Source organism: Typopeltis vanoorti, chromosome 22 (assembly GCF_054136105.1).
Source record: "Typopeltis vanoorti isolate ZY-2024b chromosome 22, IOZ_Tvanoo_1.0, whole genome shotgun sequence".
NCBI lineage: Eukaryota > Metazoa > Arthropoda > Arachnida > Uropygi > Thelyphonidae > Typopeltis > Typopeltis vanoorti.
Genome location: NC_143570.1, coordinates 89,774,326 through 89,797,251, shown reverse-complemented (window position 1 = coordinate 89,797,251; position 22,926 = coordinate 89,774,326). Strand labels below are relative to the sequence as shown.

At 36.3% G+C, this 22,926-nt stretch overlaps 1 protein-coding gene across 1 annotated transcript in view; it reads right to left on the bottom strand.

The window, feature by feature from the left end:
• Nucleotides 1-22,926, bottom strand: part of hay (ATP-dependent DNA helicase hay) — a 337,042-nt gene that overhangs the window by 134,603 nt on the left and 179,513 nt on the right. The window contains exon 11 of the mRNA XM_090412093.1: nucleotides 18,312-18,415. Within this exon, the coding sequence (XP_090268219.1) occupies nucleotides 18,312-18,415 (104 nt within the window). The remainder of the gene's footprint in view (nucleotides 1-18,311; nucleotides 18,416-22,926) is intronic.

Below are 22,926 nucleotides of genomic sequence, written 5' to 3'. Positions count from 1 at the left end.
CTTTCTTACATACTGTTCTTTTCAATGTAATATCCATTTTTATTCTGCTTAGCACTAAGTAATAGTCACTTCAAATTTCAAATCCTCTGTATACTCTTGTATCCTGAACCAGTGTGATAATATCTATCAATAATAACATAATCAATGAGTCCCTTACTAGAGTGCATAACCCCAATTATAAAATTCAGAGGTGACGGTATGGTCCTGTTTTTCCTTTGTGGCATTTCTATGGAACTGATCACTGTCTCCTTCACAGAAAGACAATGCAACATGTCATAAGACTCCTGCTATATCTATGTGGTTTGTGGACATGAATGTCCTTACACTTGAATGGCCTCTACAGAGCCCTGATCTTAACCCTATTAAGCATCTGTGGGATGGAGCATCGAGTGGGTCAAGGGACATCCAATCCACAACAGGCCAGGACCTCATTGGAAGATTACTGAAGTCATTGCAGCAAAAGGAGGTTCTACATCTATTAAGGTGGGTGCCATGGCAGTTTGTTCCTCATATTATGGTGTCCGTTGACTTCTTTCCAAGCAGTGTATACACACACACACACATTTTTTTTTTTTTAAAAAAAAATTTTTATTTCTCTTTTAAGTTTGTGTACCTGTCTCCATTGAGCATGTCATCTAGCATTGTTTTCCTTACTCTTCCTCTGGGTCTTTTTCCATCTATTTTTCCTTCGATGGCATCTCTGATGATTCCATTCCCTCTCAGAATATGTCCGATCCAGTTTCCCTTGCTTCTTTTTATCCTCCTTAACAGACTTCTTTCTTTTTCTACTCTTTTTAAGACTTCTTCATTAGTTATTTTATCTGTCTATTTGATATTTTCCATTGTTCTCCAAATCCACATCTCAAAGGTTTCCAAAATCTTAATTTCTTCTTTATTCAATATCCAAGTTTCAGATGCATAGATGGCAACACTAGACACATAACATTTTATTAGTCTTTTCTTTAGGTTTCTATCCATTTTACTTCTGAATAAATTCCATTTTCTATTAAAGGCATCTCTTCCCATCACTATTCTTGCTTTTATGTCACTTTTACATCTTCCATCACTGCTAATAACACTTCCTAGATATTTAAATGTCTTTACTTGATTAAATTTTTCCCCATTTATTCTGATATCCATATTTGCATCTTTCCTTGCTATTTTCATCACCTTTGTTTTTCTGATGTTAATTTTCATTCCATAATTGATACAGGGTTCCAGTAATCTGTTCAACAGATGTTGTAGTCCGGAATACATGTTGAACAAAATTGGTGACAGAGAACAGCCTTGTCTTACTCCCCGTCCAATGATACCTGGTTCTGTTGTACCATATATGTCTCTCACCATGGCAGCTTGTCCCATATATAGTGAGATAATTAGCCTTCTATCTTTCCAATCTGTGAGATAATTAGCCTTCTATCTTTCCAATCTATAACAATCTTTTCCATTACTTCCACCATCTTATCCCATTTTACATAGTCAAAGGCTTTCTCTAAATCTACATAACAGATGTTAACTTCTTTATTCACTTCTAGACTTCTTTCACTTACTATTCTTAACAGTCCAATCGCATCTCTTGTTCCCCTACCCTTCCTGAAACCAAACTGATCTTCTCCAAGAAATTCTTCCACTTTAGAAGCAATTCTTCGTGTTAAGATTCTCACAAGTATTTTTGATGTATGGGAAATGAGGCTTATTGTTCTAAAATCCTTGCAGCTCACTGCATTACTTTTCTTTGGTATAGGTATAAATATTAAGGTCATAAAATCTTTTGGTAGTTCTCCTTTGTTATAAATTAAATTTATTATTTTGGTTATTTCTTCTGTTCTTTTCTTCTGAAGTTGTTTCAGAAATTCTGCAGGTATTTCATCTATTCCTTCTGCCTTTCTACATTTTAGTTCTTTAATGGCCATTTCTACTTCTGTCTTCAAAATCTCTGGGCCTAGATCATCTTCATTTACCTTCTTTATATCTTCTAATGGCAACTCATTTGGTCTATTTTCCTTGTCATATAGATCTTCAATGTATTCCTTCCATCTCATTAGGATTTCATCTTCTTCAGCTATGATTTCTCCATTCTTATTTTCTATGCCTCTAACTTGAATTCCATTTCTCTTGTGATTTATGCTTCTTGCTTTTTCATATAAAAGATAAGGATAAAGATATTTCAGATAAGGGACGCCAATTTTTTATATGGTTCGTAACAAGAAGTTAGGTCATTTTTTTTTAAGATTTTGGTTATTTTTTCAGAGATGCCCCGGATATAGGGAATGGTGATGGATTAGTGTAATCTTTGTTATGAAGAGGGTTGTGGTTATCTGGTTTTAATATTTTTTAGATTTTTGGGAGGTTGTAGCCATTGGCTAAGAAAGTATTAAGGATGTGGTTTAGTTCAGTGGTTAGGGCATTGTCACCTGAACAGATTAATTTTGCCCTGTTATATAATGTTTTTATAACCCCATATTGTTGTGAGGGAAGGGGGGATTTCTGGTGAATGTATCTGCCTGTATGGGTGGGTTTTCTGTAAACAGAGAATACCAAGGATCCATCAGGCTGGCAAGTGATTAGAGTGTCCAGGAAAGAGAGACTGTTGTTTTCCTCTTTTTCCAAGTTGAACTGGATTCTGGGGTGTTGGTTGTTTAAGTGTGTTAAGAAGGAGTGGAGTGTATCTGAGCCATGTGACCAAATAGCAAAAAAATATACGAAGTCAGCACATCAAAAAATTTGAAAACTTGAAAAAGGACTCTACCTCCGAACTGCAATGTCTCAACACTGTAGTCAACCTTTCTTCCATTACTCTGAAGCCTGAGGCACTCAAATGTGGCCACAATTTCACCATATCTCCAAAGAAAATACTGGTCGAAGAAATAATGATTCAAATAGAACGTGATATCTATCCACAACTTTCCAAACCATATCGCCAACAATATCAGACTGGATGTAGCCGGTGTTCTCACCAAAGCAAGACTACCAAAAACCAACATATCCAAAGATGAATATAAAGCTCTACAAGAAATGAAGAAAAACAAAGAAATAGTTATCACCAAATCGAATAAGGGAAATGCCACTATGGTTCTCAACCAAACGGACTACACAGGTAAGCTTAATGCTTTATAGTTAGATCGGGCTACTTACCTTCCTATTGAGTATAATCCCACCAGCTCCCAAATTAGAACACTCCAAAGGCTCCTTAAGAAGGTCACTTCTTGGCCTGTGGAAGTTACCAATAAATTAAAACCTTTTAACTCTAGATCCCTCTGAATACATGGACTTCCAAATACATAAACAAAATGTGCCATTACATTCCATAGTGGATAGTATTGATTCACCCACATACAAATTAGCCACACATTTAGCCAAAGCACTCACACCCTATACTAGCAACACACCATCACACATTAAAACTCAGCCCACTTCAAAGCCAGTATAGAAAACTTCTCACTCCAACATACTGACATAATGGTCAGTTTTGACGTCTCCTCCCTATTCACAAATGTCCCACTCAAGGAAACCTTAGAGCTCATCCAAGTCAAATTTCCTCCCAATATCTCAGCCCTATTTCTGTTCACAATGAACTCATGCTATTTCGTTTGGCAAGGAAAATTCTACAAACAGATAGAGGGGACAGCCATGGGTTCACCACTCTCCCCAACTGTGGCCAACTTCTTTATGGAGAATTTTGAAGAGAAAGCCTTAAACTATGCCCCACAAAAACCCACTGTTTGGCTTCGCTACATTGATGATGTATTCGCTATTTGGCCACATGGTTCAGATACACTCCACTCCTTCTTAACACACTTAAACAACCAACACCCCAGAATCCAGTTCACCTTTGAAAAAGAGGAAAACAACAGTCTCTCTTTCCTGGCACTTTAGTCACTCGCCAGCCTGATGGATCCTTGGTATTCTGTTTACAGAAAAACCACCCATACAGGCAGATACATTCACCAACTATCTCCCCCCCCCCCTTCCTCACAACAATATGGGGTTATAAAAACATTATATAACAGGGCAAAATTAATCTGTTCAGATGACAATGCCCTAACCACTGAACTAAACCACATCCTTAATACTTTCTTAGCCAATGGCTACAACCCCGAAAAAATCCAAAAAACATTAAAACCAGATAAGCACCCCCCCCCCCTTCATAACAAAGATTACACTAAATCCATCACCATTCCCTATATCCGGGACACCTAGAAAAAAATAACCAAAATCTTAAAAAAATATGACCTAACTTTTGTTACAAACATATAAAAAATTGGCATCCTTTATCCGCTCCACCAAAGACCAACCACTTCCCCTAGACGTACTTGGGGTATACCAGGTCCCTTGCAGCTGTAAACTGTCCTACTTTAGCCAAAGAGGCAGGACAGCAAATGTCAGGATTTCAGAACATAAAGACTACATCCGGTTTCACCAGTACAGCCACTCTGGGCTTGCAGACCATGCTCTGGATACCCACCACAGAATACGTTGGAAGAAAGCCACATTAATACACCGCAGCAAGTTTAAATATGAAAGATTGTTCATAGAATCAGCCTCAGCTCTAAAAAACTTCCCAAATTTCTACCATACCACTCTTGCCAATTCTATTGTCTAATTAAAAAATTTAATTTGCCATTTTCACAAAAAATTGTCAAGCTGAAATGTTTGGCATGTTTCTGATTTTCATGCCAAATTTATTGCAGCAGCTATTCAATTTAGTTAGGGAATCCTGCACACTTGAATTGAATTTATTTAGGAGCATCATCTGCATAAAATAAAGAGCTCAGATTAATATTCGAAATTTTGATATCAGGTTTAATGCTGCTTTCTTTCATTATGCAATCCATATACATGATAAATATAACAATGGAGATAAAGTGTACCCTTGTCTCACACCTGATTTAACATAAAACCATCTTTCTGTACCTCCTTCATTTCTAACTGCTGACTTACAACTGAAATCTAGACCATGTAATGCAGTGCTCAATATAATGTCCATTTACACAATACATATGCACTTCAGAAGGTAAAGATTACATACTTTGTATCATATTGATGGTACTAGTTTACAGGAAATTAATGAGGCTAGGAATCTGGTGGCGATGGTGGATAGAGATTTGAAATTCAGAGGATATATTGCAAGAGTTGGCAAAATAGTTCAGAGGATTACTAGTAGAGATAGGAATGTTATTATCCCTTTTTATAAGGCTATGGTTTGGCCACATGTTGACTATGGTACACAGATCTGGTCACTTGAAGGTTACCTTCAAGAAATGAAGGTTATCTCCTGTGGAGATACCCCCCCAAAAATAATAATAATAATTTCAAACAGTTTTTCTCCTGGCACCCTATCATATGCCTTTTGCAGATCTATAAAATTTAGATACAGATTCATGTTATATTCCCATTATTTCTCAAATATCTGTCATGATTCCAACAACCTTTATTGCTTAAACATGGCTTATTCTTCTCAAAGCTTCCCTTTCACAATTTTTTTAGCCTTTTCTCAGGTATGTTTGCATAAATCTTAACAAGAAACACTCCATAGGGAAATTCCTCTGTAATTCTCATTCAGTTTTATTTCCCCCTTTTTTTATATATATAGATGGGTATTATGAGAGCTCTACTCCAATCATCTGGAATTCGATCTTCTGACCAGTCCTTCTGAATTATGCAATGCAGCCACTGTAAAACTAATATACTTCAGTATTTGAGCATTTCTGGTCAAATATTATACCCAGCTGCCTTTCCACATTTCAGGTTTTTGAACGCTTTTCTATCTCAAGTATTAATTGTACATACTCCTGATTACATTCAAATGTTTATCACCATGCTGTCACTGCTTCTCTCAGGGGCTAACATTGGTGAGTACAGGCATGGAAAACCCAAGATACCCAAGCTAGACCAAATCTTACTTCATACAATATACACTTAGTATATCATTTCTGGAGACTTGTCTTCTACTCTTCTTTCCCTCTACTCACTCTTACTTCTTACTCCCCCCCAGTGCTATTAGAGCAGCTCTAGGGCGAGGGAGTGACGCTTTCCTCTCAAACTGTAGTTTCCACTATCTACTAAAAAAAAGCAACTGAATTCAGGTCAAGGAGTGGTGGTTGACACTTGACGAAAACGTAACCATTGAAACCGAATGAACTCTAACCAACCTAAAGATACATGCCGGCTGGACCGTCGCCCGGTCAAACAAGGGTCGCACCCACTATTAGGGAACCAAGATAGTGAAGGCGAAAAATATGTTACTGGAACAAAACATCACCTAATAGACAGGAAAAACATAACAAGCATAGGAACATGGAATGTAAGAACTCTTCACCAGGAAGGAGCATTGGAAATACTACTGCATGAATTAGACAACTACCGATGGGAAGTGAATGGACTCGGTGAAACTAGATGGACTGGAAAAGGAGAATTCCACCATGGACGGTACAAAATCTTAACTTCAGGCAGGGAGGACAACAAACACGAAGGAGTAGCACTTATATTAAAACCAAAGGCTGAAAACTCTCTATTGTCCTACAATCCTATCTCACCTAGGATAATTAAAGCAAGATTTAAAACATCAATCGGATCACTAACTATTATTCAAGTATACTCACCAACTTCGACATCATCAGAAGAAGACATTGAGGAATTCTATATAGATTTGCAAAAAGCAGTACAGCAGACATCAAGTCAACATCTCCTAATTGTAATGGGGAACTTAAACGCAAAAGTAGGCAAAGACTGGGATACCTGGCCAAGAGTAATCAGAAAGTTCGGGTATGGAGAAAGCAATGAACGTGGCGAAAGACTGCTAAACTTCTGCTCAAATAATAGACTAACAATAACCAACACTCTCTTTAAACATCCAAAACCCCAAAGAAAATGGACATGGATATCACCAGACAGACAAACCAAGAATATGATAGACTATATTATTGTAAACCAAAGATGGAAATCAAGTATCCTAAACTGCAGATTGTGGATCAGACCATAAGCTAGTATTAGCAAACCTAAGAATAAAGTTAAAATCTGGAGGCACTTTTAGAGTCAAAAGGAGACTGAATGTAAAAAAACTACAAGACAACAATATTCTAAGAAAATATCAACTAGAACTAGATAAAAACCTGAAGGAACTACCAAAACAGAATATAAACATCGAAGAACATTGGTGCAAATTAAAGGAAATAATATTAAATTCGGCAGAAAAAACAATAGGTTACACAGAAAGAGAAAGTAAAAAGGATTGGATCTCGAATGAAGTAAAAAGGTTAAGCGATCAAAGGAAAAGCATGAAACTAAAACAGAATTATAACAGAAATGAATATAATAGATTAACCAGAGAAATTAAAAAAACTAGTTAAAAGAGACAAGAATAACTGGTTAGAAGAAAAATACAAAATGGCAGAAAAGCTATCAAAAGAAAATAACCTTCATGGATTATATAAACAAATAGACCAAATTAGTAAGACATGGACAACAAAAATTATAATGATCAAAAACAAAGAGGGACAACTAATTGAAAGTAAAACAAAAAGAATGGCCAGATGGGAAGAATACTTCAAAGATTTATATAATAAAAACAGCTCCCAGGATATTACAATTCCAGCCACTGAAATGGAAGAGGAAACAAATATCTTTACCAAAGAAATAACAGCACACAGCATAGAAAAACTCAAAACTAGGAAAGCACAACTGGCATTGATCAAATACATGCAGAATTCTTAAAAGCAGGAAAGGAACAACTTTTGGAACCATTAAAAACATTATTTGAAAGGATCTACAAAAACGAAGCAGTGCCTACTGATTGGACCAAATCAGTCATAACGCCTATATACAAAAAAGGAGATAAAACAGAATGCAATAATTACAGAGGCATTGGCCTCCTCAGTATTCCAAGTAAGGTTTTTACGCAAGTACTCCAAAAACAAATTAAGCCATATATAGAACTGGCACTAGGAGAAGATCAAGCCAGTTTCAGACCAGGGCGAAGCACAATTGACCAACTATTCATCTTAAGACAGCTAATAGAAAAGACACTAGAGTACAACTAAAGTTGCTACATAAATTTCATAGACTTTCGTCAGGCATTTGATTCAATCTGTAGAAGAGAACTCAGGAAAACTATGGAAGAATTTGGAATTCCCAACAATACCATAAGAATAATAAAGAATCTGTATGAGAAATTTGAAAGTGCAGTATGAATGGAGGACACCTTAACCAACTGATTCCACACAGAGAGCAGAGTAAGACAGGAATGCAATCTGTCACCAGACTTGTTCAATCTTACACTGGAAGAAGCAACCAATAAGGCCTTAAACAATGAAGACTCCGGAATCAAAATATATGGGGAAAAATGTGACAAATTTAAAATTTGCAGACGACATTGCATTACTTGCAAGCACAGAAGAAAATCTACAGCGAATTTCTGATAAAATAAAGGAGTGTATAAAATCTGGATTAAACATAAATATAGACAAAACAAAAATTATGCAAATAGGAAAAAGAAGCACCAATCTGAAAATTGAAATTGATAGTAAGAATCTAGAGCAGGTAGAAAACTTCACCTACCTTGGAGGAGTTATTGAGTACAATGGTGAAATTATAAAAGATATAAACAGACGAATCAGTCAAGCATCCCAAACTTTTGGATGACTTAATAATATATGGAAGTCAAGAGATATCAAACAAGTAACAAAAGTAAGAATCTATGAAACAATGGTCCTCCCAATACTCCTCTATGGAAGTGAATGCTGGAATCTCAAAAAGGCTGAAGAGAAAAAATTATTAGCTACTGAAATGGGTTGGCTAAGAAGATTACTTGGAGTATCTCTGCTGGATGGACTAAGAAACGAATACATAAGGAAACGTTAATAAGTTTAGTTTAATCCTTTATCCAAGTGAGAGCAAACAAAGTTTGCACCTGAAAATATTTTCAGGACTAAATATGGTGTTGTATTATCTTACCTGGGTAAGTAGTACAACACCAGGAAATATTTTCAGGTGCAAACTTTGTTTGCTCTCACTTGGATAAAGGATTAAACTAAACTTATTATAGTCTAACCAAGTGAAAAATAAACTTTCAACATAAGGAAATGACTAAAACCAGAAATAACAATAATAGACAAAATCCAAGAAAGAAGATTGCGATGGTTTGGCCATGTGACCAGAATGGGAACAGAAAGACTACCATCTAAAGCCCTGAATACAACGATGGAAGGTAAAAGATCCAAAGGACGGCCCAGAATTAGATAGATAGACAAAATAAAAGAGGACCTGAAAACCAAATCACAAAAAAGTGACACCAAACTGGACAGAACTGTTTGGACTCTCCAGGGACAGACAGAAGTGGAAAGAGTTCATTTGGCCTCATCATCATCCACATAGATGATGGAAGGGAGAAGAAGAAGAAGACTCCTGATTACATTCAAATGTTTACCACCATGCTGTCACTGCTTGCTTCGTTTAGCAATCTTTCAAAGTAGTTACTCTAGAATATTTTTATCTCCAGCTTTCCTGTCACCTTTATCATCTCTGATTCCTTTTACAGCACTCATTCCTCCATTTCTAAGTTTTTTCAAAAGCCTCCAGAATATTCTGCCACCGTTCTGATATTTCTATTATTCCCCCCCCCTTTAATTGTGCCTGCCACTTTCCTTTTAACAGCATGAGATGATGTCTCAATCTATTCTATTGAATCCAAATTCTGCTGAATCCAAGGAATCATCATCTGACAATGATATTTCTCCATTTTTACATTTTTTATTCCTTCAACTTGAAATATCTTCACTCTCTCTCACTTAGTTTCCTGTCATTACAGGTGTTACTGTGTTAACTTGGAACAAAATCTTATAAGAGTTTGTCCCTTGCTTCCATATATTTAACTAAAACTAAATATTTTCCCTTGCTGAATGACATGAAAGAAAATATCTTAATGACTTCTACTGTCTCTTTTAATACGTGTGTAGAGGCTTAAGTGATGTGAGGACATCATGTTGGAGGCTTAATGGATTTTTTACAACACTCAAAAAGAATTAAAATAGAATTTAATACTTCCTATATTTCGTCCTAGTCACTAGGACATCTATGGGGATTACAAAAACAATTAATGTAACATATACACAAATAACAAACAATACTAAGCCCAACCACGTGGGTGACACTAAAGTTCTATCTAGGTAGAGCGCCCACTAAGGGCAGTAGTAGGTGGCCTGGAATGTAAGGTAGGAACTCTGGTGATGAGTGTTTCCCAAATCTTCGGAAGCTTAATGCAACCGTATTTATTGAGATTTGGTTGGTTTTTGAGGGCTGCTGCTGCTTCTAAGAAAAGTCTCTCTTTCTTGAATTTGCTGTGGTGGAGCATGGTGGTTTTCTTCCATGATACTCTGTGGGTGGTGTCCAAAACATGGTCCGCCAAGCCTGAATGGCCATAGTTGTGTTTGAAGATGTAAGACTTGTGTTCCTCTAGACGGATGGATGCTGATCTGCCTGTCTGTCCAAAGTACGCCAGCTTACAGGAACAGGGTACTTTGTAAACTCCAGGCAGAGAGAGAGGCGGGAGCTGATCTTTTGTAGAATGGATAAGGGTAGCAAGTTTGCGGTGGGGCTTATATGCTGTGTGTAGGTTGTACTGTTTTAGTATCTTGGCTATTTTTTCGGATGTGTCACGGATGTAGGGTATGGTGATGGCATTTTTAAATTCTTGTTGACGAGAAGGACGGGGAATGGGAAGGAGTTGATTATTTTTTTGATACTGTGATCGCTGTAGCCATTGGAGAGGAAATGTGTATGCTGTGTATGTGGTTAAGCTCAGTAGTGAGGGCGGTTCCACTGGAACAAAGATTGTGGGCTCTCTTGGTAAGAGTTTTAATAATGCCATATTGTTGAGAGTGGAGGTGGTGGGAGAGTTTGTGAATGTATCTGCCTGTGTGTGTGGGTTTTCTGTATACGGTGAAGGTAAGTGTATCATTAGGCAGGCGTGTGACTAAGGTGTCTAGGAAGGGTAAACAATCGTTCTTTTCCTTTTCCATAGTGAACTGGATTCTTGGATGTAGACTATTGAGATAACTGAGGAAGGAGTCTAACGTGTCTGGGCCATGAGGCCAAATAGAGAACACATCATCTACATATCTTAGCCAGATAGAAGGTTTGAGTGGGGCTGAGTCTATGGCTCGTTTTTCGAAATCTTCCATATAGAAATTGGCAAGGGGGGGTGAGAGGGGGGAACCCATGGCAGTTCCCTTTATCTGCTTGTAGATTTTGTTGTTCCAAGAGAAATACCCAGAGTTAATGGCAAAGGAAAAGAGATCTAAGATGTCAGAGGGAAAAACGTTTTCTAAGAGAGATAAGGTGTCAATTAAGGGAATATTGGTAAACAAAGAGGAGATATCAAAGCTTACCAATATGTCTGTCTTATTCAAGGTTAAATTTTCTGTGAGGGCTTTAAAGTGGGTCGAGTTTTTTATATAGGAAGGGGACCTTCCGGTGAGGGGGATCAGAGAGTTGGCCAGCTGTTTAGATAGTCTATAGCAAGGTGCATTGGTGGCATCTACTATAGGCCTGAGTGGGGAATTGGGTTTGTGGATTTTTGGTAAACTGCATATTCGGGGGGGGGACGGGAGCGGAAAGGTTTAAGTTTTTTTGTGACGTCAGGGGGCCAGGAAGATACTTTTTTGAGTAAGATTTTTAGTTTCTTAACTTGTGTTTTTGTGGGGTCGTGTTCTATCAGGATGTAGGTAGCGCGATCGCGGAGGATAATGTTCATTTTACGATTGTATTCACTGGTAATAAGAACGACTGTGGCATTACCCTTATCCGCTCTGGTGATGACGATACTTTTTTCTTTACGTAGTTTCAGGAGAGCCGTGCATTGGGCATATGATAAATTACTTTTTGGCAGCGAAGAATGCGCGAGGATGTTGGCTACGTCAAGTCTGATGTTGTTAGCTATCTCCGACGGTAAGCGACCGATTCCCCGTTCGATGTTCACCATTACGTCAAGCACTGCCATTTCCTTCGGAGCGACGGCAAAATTATGGCCGAAGCAAAGGGCGCTGATGGCATCGTCGTTGAGCCTTTTGGAAGAGAGGTTTATTACTGTCTGGAGCGGTTGAATTTGTGGTTGTGGTTTGTTTTTCACAAGGTTGCTATATTTCTTGATGTGTTTAGTTTTTATTTTTTGGAATTCTCTCTGTGCGGAAGTTTCCAAAATGCCAGAGAGAATCGACCAAAGTTCAGGGTTAAGAATGGTGGAGAGCTCTGAATGTAAGGAGCCAATGGCGACGTTCGTCACTGCGAGGGTAGCATGTGTAGAGGCGATTTGCTCACGGAGTAATGCCTGGCTGGCACGGTTATATATACGAAGTGCTTTTTTGGAATGGAAATTGATCTTCATTTTAACGCAGTTTGGTATCACTCTTGTATCCCGACATCGTTTTAAAAAGGCCAGCCTATTTAGTTGCCTAGATAGTCGTAGTTTTGACTTACCGTATTGCTTGGATTTGCGTGCTAATTCGTCTCCATGGATGATTAGAATACGTGTGTAGAGGCTTAAGTGCTGTGAGGACATCATGATGGAGGCTTAATGAATTTTTTACAACACTCACAAAGAATTAAAATAGAATTGAATACTTCCTATATTTCGTCCTAGTCACTAGGACATCTACGGGGATTACATTACGTCCTAATGTAAGGTAGGAACTCATCACCAGAGTTCCTACCTTACATTCCAGGCCACCTACTACTGCCCTTAGAGGGCGCTCTACCTAGATAGGACTTTAGTGTCACCCACGTGGTTGGGCTTAGTATTGTTTGTTATTTGTGTATATGTTACATTAATTGTTTTTGTAATCCCCGTAGATGTCCTAGTGACTAGGACGAAATATAGGAAGTATTAAATTCTATTTTAATTCTTTTTGAGTGTTGTAAAAAATCCATTAAGCCTCCAACATGATCTCTTTTAATACCTTAGTTACTTGTCTTGCTGATTGACATCCTGTAACTTCAATTCCTAAGTTTCATACACTGGGCATAATGGTACCATTATTTCAAAACTAAAATTATGTTTATATAACCAGAACCATTACTCTGGAGACCAAATATTTATTATATTTTGACCTTATCTGTGGGAGCTAGACCTGTAAAGTACCGAGAGCCTGCTTAACTGCAGAAGTCATATTTTCATATACAAGTAACAGAATGGTGTATCACCATATTATTACAATACTGGGATTGGAGTCTACAGCAAGTTTTTTCCTACTAATTTTCATCCTTATTTCACCAAAGTAATTTACTAAAGATATTTCTTATGCAAACTTCTGTTTGCATGTGAAATATCTTTGATGTCAATTGCTCTCTGTAGAGCAATTATGCCAAGTTACTCTCATATCCTAGTTTTTATGTTCTTGAAGAAAAACCTAGACTGATCTATCTACCTATCTGCACTAAAATGGACAAGTAACATGATAGTACTGATTTCATGACTGACCAGAAAAGAGGTTATTTTAACTATTCTGAAAAAAAAAAAAAAAAAAAGAAACAATTCTGATTATTGGACAAGCCAAAATGGCCTCAGTTGGATTATGCAACTACTTACTACATGACACTGAAAACTGTTATTTGCAGAGGTTTTTTTTCTGTTTGCCCATGAAGTTTCTCATTTAGATGGTGATGAGAATCTTTAAGAATGTCAGGGCACAGAGGGGACCTCTGCTGTAGGAGTAGAAAGGGACCAGAATATCAGAAACTTGATTGAGAGAGATAAAATTCAGAAATTAGATTAGAGACCACAAAAGTAGGAACTAGAGATAAGAAGACAGATGATCAAAGGACTGCGAAGATTACTTCAGGATCAATTCCCCCCCCCCCCCCCAAAGTCCTTCCTATACAGTTACCAACGTACATGATCATATTTATTTATTAAAAAAGATTTTTGGGTTTTGTTTTTCCCTGTTATAAAATACAGTTGACTTTCATTAAAGCAATCACTGTTATAACCTGATTTCTTTTAGCTACAAGAAATAATGTGATCCCTATGGGTTTGCCAAAGTGTGGTGCATACAAAAAAAAAAAAAAAAAAAAAAATCAATGATGCTCTCTCTCAAAGAGCATAAATGGCTCACTCGGGATTTCTGCCTTATTAGGCAGATAGCTATTTCTGCTTTTAAACATGCCCATGGCCCACCAGTCGATCAATGACATTGGTTTACATCATTCCTCCACTTTCTTCTAAACAGAGACAGTTGATTAAACACCAAATCACCAACTTCAAACCTACCAAATTACTATACTTTCTCTTCTTTCATTTTCTCTATCTCTAACTTTATATTCTGGTACAACCTACCACATCTAGTGTCCCTCAAGATACAACCTCCAGCTAGAGAGACCACAAAAGTAGGAACTAGAGATAAGAAGATAGATGATCAAAGGACTGTGAAGATTACTTCAGGATCAATTCCACTCCCCCCCCCCTCCCACCCCAAGTCCTTCTTATATAGTTACCAATGTACATGACCACAAACGTACATGTTCTTTTGTGGAGTTCAAAAGAACACCACAAAACAAAAATTTCCTCTATTCTCAAACATCAGCTCACATATGGTAAAAATATACTATAGCTTCTTTCTTTTCTCATGTGTTTGATAAAATAACAAAAATAAATATGAATAAAATTCTAATAGCCACATCCTTTTCCAGAAGGAATACTGTACCTTGTATCTTTCTATTGAAGGGTATCCCCAACTTACAGGAGCCTGAACAGCCTCCCAATTTATTGAGAAGGGACCTCTCAGAAAACTGAAGTTGAACTTTTTTTCTTTTTTTTTTTTAACAACTGGTTAAAAATAAAATAACTTTTGAAGCTTACATCCTAAGAGTCAAAAATGTACCATTACAAATTGCAACTTTCTGCAGAAGAAAGAGATAGGTGAGAACTAAAAAATTTTCTTGGCAAAGAAAGAAAGTTTGTGGATTAAAGTAGATTTGAAGACCTCAGGAACTTCAAGTAATAGTTTGCTTTCCTAGTAAATTCATATGTGACCAATGTAAATAAATAATAACAGCTATTCGCTCCTAACCTACTGCACCTGATTTCAAAAAAGAGTATTCAAAAATTCAGTTAGCATTAAGACATAAATTACACATTTAAGCTGGAACATCATCATCAAATTCCTGACATGTACCCTCAAGGGATGTAACAGGATATGATAGTACTACATGAAAAATTGACATCATCACTAAATTCCAATCTACAATTTTCTTCCAAATCACTCTGTTACCTGCCAATACTCAAACATTATCAGATCTTATTTCTGTCTTCTAAGGTACTTTTACTGTATCAATCCACCAATATCTTGGTCTTCCTCTAGATCTTTTTCCTGCCAACCTGGCAGAGAAAACTTCTTTTGCTAATCTTTCCTCTCCCTGGATTAAAGTAGATTTGACAACCTCAGGAACTTCAAGTCATAGTTTGCTTTCCTAGTAAATTCATATGTGACCAATGTAAATAAATAAAAACAGCTATCCACTCCCTAACTACTGCACCTGATTTCACAATAGCGTATTCAAAAATTCAGTTAGCATTAAGACATAAATTACACATTTAAGCTGGAACATCATTATGAAATTCCTGACATGTACCCTCAAGGGATGCACAGGATAGGATAGTACTACATGAAAAATTTACAACATTACTAAATTCCTATCTACAATTTTCCTCCAAATCAGTCTGTTACCTGTCAATACTCCAACATTATCAGATCTTATATTTCTGTCTTCTAAGGTACTTTTACTGTATCAACCCACCAATTTCTTGATCATCCTCTGGATCTTTTTCCTGCCAACCTGGCAGAGAAAATTTGTTTTGCTAATCTTTCCTCTCCCATTCTTTTTAAGTGACCATATCACATGAGATTAGCCCTGTGAATGCATTCCTGGATGCTGACAATGTCAAGTTCTTTCCTAATATCGTTTTTAATATGATATTGCCATTGGTGCCATCTATCATGTACCTAATCGTTGTCAGGACTTTCATATCTGCAGTCTTTGGTCAAGTGTTTTACTTCTGACCCAGCTCCCAGATCCATAAATTAAAATTGGTTTGAACGCTGTCTTGTATACAGCTAATTTAGTGTTTTAACTAATTTCTCTCTTATTCCATATAAATTTATTCAACTGACTTCCTATCATACCAGCAGCTTTGTTGATTCTGTTGTCTATTTGCATATTTAATTTACCATCTTCACTAAAAATCGTGCCTAAGTAGCTGAAATGTTTTACTTGTTCTATAGATTCTCCATTCACAATGCAGTTGATATTTTCAATGCTTCTACCAATTTTCATTGTCTTTGTCTTGTTACTGCTGAGCTTCATACCACATCTATTACAACAGTTATTCAATTTAGTCAGGGAATCTTACAGACTTGTAGTGGATTTATTTAGAAGTATAACATCAACCACATTAAGCAAAAATCTGATTAACATCTCCAAATTTGATATAAGGGATATCAATTTGATATAAGGGTTAATACCACTTTCTTTCATAATATGATCCATACTACCAGGTGTACACTTGGAATCGCCAGAAGTTCTTTGGCATGAAACGCTTAGATTTCGATCTTTGCATTTCTTATTCGGCTTTGAGATAATGAAGGATTTATTATCCCCTTAACTTAATGATCCATATAGATAATGAATAACAGACTGGGATAATGTAGATCCTTATCTGACACCAAATTTAACATTAAACCATCTTCCTATACTTCCTTCAATTCTAACTGCTGACTTACAACTCAAATAAAGACTAAGTGCTGCTTTATGTAATGTCCCATTGACACCATCATATAACTGTCGCATATTGAATAGATTCTCTCTTCGCACCTTGTCATATGCCTTTTCCAGATCTACAATACTTAAATACAGATCTTGGTTATATTCCCATGATTTCTCAACTATCCATCGTAAAGTGAAAATCTGATTCTGACAGCCTCTATTTGGCCTGAATCCAGCTTGTTCTTCATCAAGCTTCCCTTTCACAATCCTTCTCAACCATTTATCAAGTATACTTCCATAAATCTTACCAGGAACACTCAGTAGAGAAATACCTCTGTAATCTCACAGAGGTATTTCCGTGAGATTACAGAGGTATTTCTTTTTTATTTCCCTTTTTATATATGGGTACGATGAGAGCTCTCAGAGAATTCGTTCTGCTGTCCAGGCCTTCTGAACTATGCAGTGCAGCCAATGTAAGACTTTTATACCTCCATATTTGAGCATTTCTGGTCAAATCATCTACTCCAGCTGCACTTCCACATTTCAGGCTTTTGATGGCTTTTTCCACTTCAAGCATGGATATATATTCCTGATTGCATGCCTGGTTAGTGTTTTTTTACCACTGTGCTATCACTGATGGTTTCATTTAGCAATTTTTCAAAGTAATTACCCCATACTTCAAGGATATCTTTTTCTCAGTTTTCATGTCACCCTTATCATCTCTAATTCCTGTTACAGCACTCTTTCCTCCATTTCAGAGATTCTTTAACAACCTCCAGAATATCTTGCCACTTATTTTCTAGGTTCTTACCAAAGTTTTCCCATGACTTTTGTTTAACTAGTTTTTACACAGTGTTTAGCTTTCTTACATTTGTCTCTGTATTCTCTAAGAGCTCAAGCTGACCAAGAAAATTTGATATGCTTTCTTCTTTTTCTTCACTGCCTCTTTAACTTTCTGTGTCCACTATGGAGTTCTGATTTTTCTATCCTTGCCTTGCAGACAACCTCACCACAAGCATCTCTGGCTGAATCAATCAATGTTTTCTTCATGGCTTGCCACTGAATCTCCAAGGTTTAGTTCCTGTTTTCAAACCCTTTCATTTTTTATTCATTAATGTTTGTATATTTTAGTCTGCACTTCACAACTGAAAACTGCTCAACTTTTATTCTCTTTAAAACTTTCTTACATGTTCTTTTCAATATGAAATTCAATTTTATCCTTCTCAAGACTAAATGGTGATCACTCAGGAACTTCAAGTCATAGTTTGCTTTCCTAGTAAATTCATGTGTGACCAATGTAAATAAATAATAACAGCTATTCACTCCTTAGCAACTGCACCTGATTTCAAAAAAGCATATTTTCAGATATTCACCTAGCATTAATACATAACTTACACATTGAAGCTGGAACAATAAAACACAATTCATCATGTACTGATTTATTTGAGCAATGCTAAGTCATCGTTTTCAACAAATGAAACAAAATTCTAATTTTATGAATACTATATATTGAAACAAAGAGCAGTTTTCTAAAATAAATGTGAGGATTTTTTTTTTACCTGAGATTTCCACTGTTCTACAGAAACTCCAGAATTACACAAAACTAAACATCGTTTTCGAACTGTGCAACATGCAGTCACTCCAACTAAAGATTTACCAGATCCTAATTATATTAAAAAAAAAAAAAAAGAAACTTGTTCAAAATAATTTTGTTATATAGAAGATATATTAAAGGGAGAAAGAAATTTATATAGCTACTATAATTCTCCAGTTCTACAAAGTTTAGAATTCAATGTTCAGTGCCTAACAAGAAACTTTACAAAGTTTCTTGTGAGGGGCTAGAACACATTACAGGTGAAATGTCTTTCTCTGTCATTAGTTTCCATATATGAGAAGTAATTTTCTGCACACTAAAAAACTATCATTACTAAATTTCAGGTGTGAAAGATGGCCTTCACAAATTTATCATATATTTCTAAAATTCATCAAATAAGCATCAAATTAGACCATTCATAACACTATGAACAACATTAAACTGGCTAAAAGATATTTAAAGATATGCTGCATTACTCAATCTTTAGAATAAAAGAAACATTATTACAGTGAACTTTCATTATAGCAACAACTGTAATAGCAAACTCATTCACTATAGAAAATTACTAAAAAGTCAGAATTTTATGTTATTCCAAATTCACAACAGGAAACTATTTACTACAATTCTTGTGGTCCCTGCATAATCAAAATAGTAAGAATAAACTTTATTGCAATTAGGATACAAAAGGATTGCTAGAAAAAGCAAGAGAGAGAGAGAGAGAAAACTGTTAGTTTATTACTGATACAACAGTACTGAATTAAGGAGGGCTAGGATTTCAATGTGCATGCTTGTGCAGAAGTAATGGGTGTGAGATTTTGCATGTGTGGAGTGAGTCTGCTGGTAGAAAAGATCCTATAGTGAGACCTCTATATAAGAGGTCTTCACTTGAATGGATTTGGCATCAGCAGCCTGGAGAAATTATTTATTGGAGTTAGACCTGATGCAGTGAGTCAGGAAAACTAGATTATCTTGAGAGGAATGCTGAGAATTTCAAAAGAATAGAATTTCTAAGTTCAGCTAAAATATGCAAATAGATAATGGTACAAACCTCAATGAGCATGGTTACAAATCTGGTGAAGGGGTGTCAAAGTAGGCTTTGGATTTGGACTTTTTGAGTATATATCTAGGGATAGAAAAGCAAAAGTTACCAAGCCGAGCAAAACAGACCACATGCCTAAAGGTTCCATGAAAATTCGCTGAAAACAGTTAATCAAAAGACAGTTTACCGAATGTCAATTCATCAAAAAGGCAATTTATCAAAAAAACAGTTCGTTGGACCATTCCAGTTCATCGCATGACAATTCATCACAAATGCAATTGATCAAAAAAAAAAAAAAAAAAAAAAACTCGCCAATAATTTTTCGATGAATTCTTTCATGATTCATTCAAAAAGTAATCTTCGTGTGAACTATTGTTTAAAAGTGCTTGATAACAATACCTAACATTATTCAAGACAACATGTGTAAGTAGTTACTAAGATGTAATAATTATTTTGTTGTATTTTAGAACAAATTTTCTATAAGTATGCATGCTGCTTCATAGTGTTCATAGTGATTTATCTCTAGACAAAAATTTCATTCTACCTAATTTTTTTCATAACAATGGTATTAAATCTGGAATGAAAGGTTTAATTTATTATTAGGCATTTCATTTGGGATTTAACTAAGATGCAAAATTCCCCAAAAGAAATGCTTGTACATAGGTGTAAGTGATTTTTGTAAATAATGTAATAATACTTTCTTAATGAAATTTTGTACGTGTTATATTGTAAACTGTCCTGTAAATCAGTGGTCTCCAAACTTTTTTGATCACGAACCCCCAAGACAGAAAAAATAAATAGCACATACCCCCAATTGATTGAGCAAAAATCTATTGAAATAAGTATTATAAAGAGGAAATATGCCTTGTATCATCATATAATAATTAAAAAAGCTAGATATTTTTACACATTATTTTTATTATTAATAGCTTACAAACATATTTATTACAATATTTAATGTGAACAATGGCCTTGCATTTCTTTCGTAATTTCTTGAAATTCTGGTTTGATGGCTTCTGATACTGCGATACGAAGGTCTGGTTCCAAGTTTAATTAATTTCGATATTTGGTTTTAATACCTGTCATTACAGAAAATGATACCTCACATAAATAAGTAGAACCAAATGGTAGGAGTGCATCATTTGCTGGGTTTACGAAATTGCTATACTCGGACTTCAGTCCCATCCACCAATTGTGAAGAGATTTCTGCTGAAATTCATTTTTCAAAGTTGTGTTGTATCTAATGTCAATTAATTGCTCTTGAAAAATAATCGGAAGGTGGTCAATTTTTACATTTTCTGCAAATGGGTATAAAATCCATTGAAATTCTTTGCCAGGAAGATCTGTGAATAAGTTACAAAAATATGTATCTAAACTTTTTAAATGTGCAGATATTAGACTTTTTGTTTGTTTTACATTTACATTATTTTCTGTAATGAAATCAGATAAAGATGGAAACATTTCTAAACATCCCTTTTCAAATTTCTCTCTCCACAGCACCATTTTCTTTCGAAATGCAGTTATTTTCTCATTCATTGTTAAAATGTTACCTTTTCCTTGAAGAGACAAATTAAGCATGTTTACTTTTTCAAAAATATCAGCTAGGTAGCATAGTATTAACAACCACTTATCGTCATTGTTGGGCTTGTCAACACTAGGATGCTATACAAACAATGGTAATGATAAGAAGTAAGAGATTTACTCCTTAGTTTTAAAAAACATGACAACTTTGCCACGGACGATTATGTGTGCAAAGTCGCCCAATGTGCGCTACATGCAAATTTAAGTTTACAGGATCTTTATAACGTCTTTGTCTATATTAGATATATGTTTAATTGATAAAAGAAAGTAATATTCTTTATCTCTATTTAATTACTTATTTTTTTTTCCCATACGTATGCTTACCCCAGGGGGACTCGCGTACCCCCTGGGGTAAGCATACCACACTTTGGAGACACTGCCGTAAATAACAGACAAGAATCATAAAAGTCTTTGTAAAGGTTACATTGGAACAAGAAAGTTAGAGCAAAGTTCACATTAGTTTAATCGGCTTATAGACATGATCCCAGGCAGCTGCGATGCACAGTCCGAGGTACGTGCAAGGCACCCACGTAGGAGACATATCATAGAGAAGATAGCATGGAGTGCAAAAGGCTTAGGTACCGTTAGCAATCTGTGACATAGTAGGGAGAGCAGCTGTGAAGGATATAAAAGATTTGGCGGCATGAGCTCGAGGCTTTTTTCTTGGTTCGTGCTTCTCTCCCCTTGGTTTCGTGTTCTGGTAGAAGTCGTTTGTGCAGACGGGAAGAACGATGGTCAACAACGGCCACACAGTCAGGTAGCAGTCCGGTCCAGGCATAGCAGCGGCACAGCTAAACAGCCAGTGAAGACCGCAGCTTTATGCAGAACCATGCGCACCCATCTGTCAGAGTAGTATCGCAATCATCGGCACAAAAGTGATTTGTGAACGTAATCACTAGTTGGCAAAATCGGAAGACAACAGGTAGCAAATCGAGAAAACTAGTCGAGAGGAGTCAGCAAAGATTGATCGAGAGGAAATTCCTGCTTAATCCACTTGGTCGGTAATGTAAAACCTTTTATTTGTCCATTGAACTGTGAACAGAGCTAGGAAGAGTTAATATGCTAATATAATAAGTGATAGGACTTGCTAATATATGACAGCACTCTAGTACTTTAACCTGTGGTAAATTGTTGTAATTCTAGAAGTATATTGTAACAGATATTGTCCTTGAATCATTTTCAGTGTGTTATAATCTAGTCTTTGGATATTGAGTAGTTATTCACTTGCATAGATGTGGTAAGTGAACGAGAATAGGACAGTTTGATTTGTGGATGTCTTTTAGAGTAACGCTTTAATTGTAATTAGATCTTGTCTGATAGATTGGTGTTACCTGCAGGAACAAAATTTTTATGTTTAGAATAACTTTGATTACTATGTACAAGGGGTGCTTAAGGGTCAAAGCTGTATAACTGAGAGGAGACTTCCACACAGCCTTTAAAGGAATGCGGAGAACAGACCAGGGCTTCTGACCTAATGTCCAATTCTCATCTTCTCGTCGTGCATCCTGTTGGGGTATCTACTTGGATACTGAACGAACAAGAATGGGCTGGCAATTTGGGATTTAGCCAACCAAATTGTATTCTTATTGGTTAAACGAAAATAAAAAATGATGATACAACATGACAAAATTTCATGCCGGCTGGGGCATCGCCCGGTTAAACAAGCCCCCCCCCCCCCGTTGTTTTCACCAGGGAACCAGGGCGAACAGCGAAAAGTCAGCTACTGGAACAAATCTGAAAACAAACCCCAACTCAACATCACCAGAGTTAAAGATCGGTACTATCAACGTAAGAAGCCTAAATGGCAAAGAAATGGAGCTAGCTGAGGAATTAGATAAGTACCAGATCGACATGATAGGGGTGACTAAAATAAAAAAGACAAAAACTGGTGAGATCTTTCTGCACAATAAATACAAATTGTTATATTCAGGCAATGAAAATCAAGGAAAAGGAGTAGCCA